Source organism: Austrofundulus limnaeus, unplaced genomic scaffold (assembly GCF_001266775.1).
Source record: "Austrofundulus limnaeus strain Quisiro unplaced genomic scaffold, Austrofundulus_limnaeus-1.0 Scaffold163, whole genome shotgun sequence".
In the NCBI taxonomy this organism is placed as follows: Eukaryota; Metazoa; Chordata; class Actinopteri; order Cyprinodontiformes; family Rivulidae; genus Austrofundulus; species Austrofundulus limnaeus.
The window spans coordinates 128,191-132,228 of record NW_013952565.1 but is presented as its reverse complement, the minus strand read 5'-3'; the positions used below and the strand labels follow the sequence as shown (position 1 = coordinate 132,228).

The following is a 4,038-nucleotide window of genomic DNA, read 5'->3' as shown; positions in this document are numbered from 1 at the left end:
AAAGAAAGAAAGATCAAATTTCACCACAGCTTTAATGTCCATATTTTTTTTTATCTCTCGTTAACTCATACAGACAGGACTTTTGTTTTTATTATTTCGTTAAAAACGAATAATTTTTTTGTCATTATTTAAATCCCATAATCACTGCACTATTTTTTATATCCATAAGATTAATAAATAATTTCTTAACATTTCACTTTTCTGTCCATATCTCACTAAATAGGGTTTTAGTGAGATATATAACCATAAACAAATAACACTTTATCAATTTCTCTCTCTCTGCAAACACTGTCAAAAACGTGGAGAATAAAAAAAGCCAGATTCCATGGTTTCAGTTTTTTGTAGTTTTTGAACTGATCTATTTTAATTCCTGATCATTTCTTCTTTCTTTTTCTTCTTCTAAGTTTCACCTTGTAAGACCTCATTTTACACACCTGGTTGTTGGGTATGATGGTGGTGGTGGTGGTGGTGTGTGGGGGGGAGGGGGGGTCACTTGGACAGTAACAATAACAGTTTGAAAGTTATAAAATTATAAGTTTACACAAAATCTTGACGTATGATCACATCTCAGTTCTCTTAATGTCAGATGTTTATTACTGTTTTATTAAACATTTCCAGGTTAAATAAATTAAAACAAAACTTCAGCCTCTGTGATTTAAACCACAGCTTCAAATCAAATAGGTTGATCATTTTGTTTGTTGTTGTTGTTGTTGTTGTTGTTGTTGTTGTTGTTGTTGTTGTTGTTGTTGTTGTTGTTGTTGACACCTGCAGGTTGTTTATGCACCACAGAGAAGCTGGAGCACACTCTGCAGGGCGGCGTGTCTCTTTAAAGGGACGGTGACGTTCGGGACGGGCTGCCGCATCTGGACCGACCCAGCCCGGACCAGAACCACATCGGCCCAGTCTGCAGAGAGGATACGGCTTCGGTTCCGGTGGGGGGTTCGGGCCCGGGATGAGACACTACACGGCCACTCCGAGCGAGGCGGGCGGCTGCGTGCCGTGCTGCCAAGTTTGCGTCTTTGCTTTTACCGCATTTCTCATCGTTGCGGAGAGAACGGCGCGTGAGTCCTACCTGGGACACACACACACGCACGCGCATACGCACAACACACACATCACACTGTTTTTAACCACTCCCTGTCTGTTTACTGATAGTGTCCTGGTCATGGCTGTGTTTTATTTTAGTGTGCGCGTGCATGCGGGCGCGTGAGCGGAGCTGCATGGAATGAAAACAACATAAAGTTGCTCATTTTGGTGTTTCTCTTGTTGTCATACAGAATAAATCCCCGCAGATCTGCGCCTCCTCTGCCTCTCCTGCATGTTGCGAAAAACCCGCAGTGAGCTGCAGCAGCTCTGCTGACTCATGTTGGAATATTTCATGTTTTATTTCTCCTGAATGTGGAGCCATGTTGTCACATTTCAGCGCGCATTTTTTGGGTGGGGGGGGGGGGGAGTGTGGATGAATGGATGAGGGGCGTTTACCTCCAGGATGGGGCCTGGTTCTGGTTCTGTTCAGTTCAGCCTAGCAGCTGAAAGGATTCAGATTACATGTGTGGAGGGATGGAGTGGAGACAGTCAGAGGTCATTTCTACCATTGAATGTTTGCATCAACTCATTTAGCCTGTCCCAAACATGCAGCAGATAAAAACTGATGAGTCAGGCTTAACTTCAATCAATATATACAGAAACATGTTTTCTATAAATGTGAGTTTCTAAAAAACAAATGCATGATCTGGTTTTGTGGGCTGAATCCGATTTTTGAAAAGCCCCGATCCATAACTTATCGATTTTCTTTCAGTAACCTAAACCAGGGGTCTGCAACCTATGGCTCTGGGGCCACATGTGGCTCTTTGGTCCCTCTGCAGTGGCTCTTTGAAAATGTGACCAAACATAACAGAATAGTTTTTAGTTTTTATTCCCACAGCAGAAATCAATTTGTATGCAAATATGTGATCAATACTACTTATAAAAAAGGTAAAACATGTTAGCTCATGCTAGCCTGTTGTTTACTTCAATAATACAATTTCTTTTTCTCAAATCCATCAGAATTACATTTAAAGAATTTGAAGACTGCATAATAATAAGAATTAGAAGGGAAGAATGGTTCAGTTGTACTAACCTTTATGAAATTCAGTATAAACAATACAGTATTTTTCTTGTTTACACGAATAATGTCTTTTTTTGTCCTAATGTGTATAATAATAAATAATATAATAATAATAGCAATATTTTTTATTTTTATAATGTCACCTCTACTGACCGTGAAGGTTACTGAAAAGGCCTTGAAAAGGCCCACGGACCATCAGTTGATAATCACAGTTGTAGCTTGTTTTGTGGCTCTGGACACATTTTATCAGTGAGACGAGGAGCAGAAACGGCTCTTTTGATTGTATAGGTTGCAGACCCCTGACCTAAACCAATTCAAACTCATATGCATGTTTTTTAATCATTATTTTTTCAAGAATTAACTGCAACAAATAAAGACCCTAAACAACTGATTTCTCTTCAAATAAATACAAAAAATCTTACTAAGAGAAAATAAAATAAATACAGAGTCATATGATAATAGAGAGCATGTCCTGATGGTGCAATCATGGTCCAGAAAAATGTCAAATTTCCCAATACTGACCATTCAAAAACATTTACAAGGAAAAAAAACACAATTAAATAATAGGAGTTTTAGGATCTGTGCAGATTTGAGCGGATTGTTTGTTGCATCTCCGGTTATAAATTTGCTTCTATATAATACAACTCAGGAGAAAGTAATCCTCACATCACCAAACTTTAACTTCAAAATTTCAGTCTCAAAAGATCAGAAGCTTTTAATTATTGCATTTGTCAATTATTCTCAGAAACATGTTGTTTAGTCGTAAAGAAAAAAAAAGCCTAATGATTGAAATTTTTATTTGAGAATAAAACTTCCAGTAAAGCTTCTTTTGGGACAGTTTGTCAGAATGGCCCAAAAAACCAAGTGCAGAGAAAAGAGTTCTAAAAACAAGAGTTGTGTTTGTTCTATAATTTTATCAAGTCATAAATATTTTATTAGGATTCCAAGAAAACATATCAAATAGTTTATAAAAAGCCATATCTGTCATTTTCAGCATCTGAATTTAATTATATTTTTATGATCCAGGTATTAATGTTTCGGTCAGTTCCCTGCGTGTTTATATCCTGTGAACCCGTTTGTTTTCTGTTCCACCAGTGATCTACTGTTTCGTGTACTACCTGTGGGTGGGTCACAACTACTGCTATGCCTACCTTGCTGGTTTCACAGCACTCTTCTTGCTGCCAGGTGATGAAGACAACACACAGATCAATAAACTGCAAGTAAACGAGCATATCCGCAGAGTGACTTGAATCTTTTGTTTTTGTCCCCCTTGTCTCTCAGGTTGGGGTCCACAGTGGCTCAGTTATCTGTGGTACCTGTCAGACGGACGAATCTCCCGGAAGTCTCTCAGATGGACACACATTTTGCACTTAGGCATCTTCAAAAGGTGGGGCTGGTTTTATTTGATATATGGGGTGAATCAAAAGTTTGAGGACACCCTTTGATTTCAGAAACGAAAGGGGAAAAGAAACATCTGAATACCACCAAGTACTGGATGAGAGGGCCCATCTTTTAGACTATGCTCAGAACATGGCCTCTATCTTGAAAGCTGCCATATTGGATCAAAGTCAAGTATTTCCCATTGGGAAAGGTGGATTATGCAGCATATCATGTAAGGTTAGAATTATCTCAGAAATTTGCAACCAGATGAGCAATATCACTCGTGGTTCAGAAGTTATCAACACAGAAAGTTAACATTGTTCATCACAGGTGTGTCAATGTTCAGCACATTGAACACATCAAATAGTTTTGAAATCGTTCCAAATTGGTGTAACAACTTTCTGTGTTAATAACTTTTGAACCAATAGATGCTGCAAATCTGATTGCATTGATTTCTGAGACAGTTTTGACTCATTCAGTACCTAAAGGGTGAAGATTGCTGCACCATTTAAATGGCAGAGTAGGACTGGAATTACAAATCTGTATTATTA

At 38.5% G+C, this 4,038-nt stretch overlaps 1 protein-coding gene across 1 annotated transcript in view; it reads left to right on the top strand.

Moving 5' to 3' along the window:
- Nucleotides 1–795: 795 nt before the first annotated feature.
- The window catches only part of LOC106523672 (XK-related protein 5), a gene marked incomplete in the record, with an annotated part of 13,722 nt that continues 10,479 nt past the window's right edge, over nucleotides 796–4,038 (top strand). Inside the window, 3 exon segments of the mRNA XM_014017187.1 lie at nucleotides 796–1,061; nucleotides 3,203–3,292; nucleotides 3,389–3,494. Coding sequence (XP_013872641.1) covers nucleotides 953–1,061; nucleotides 3,203–3,292; nucleotides 3,389–3,494 — 305 coding nt within the window.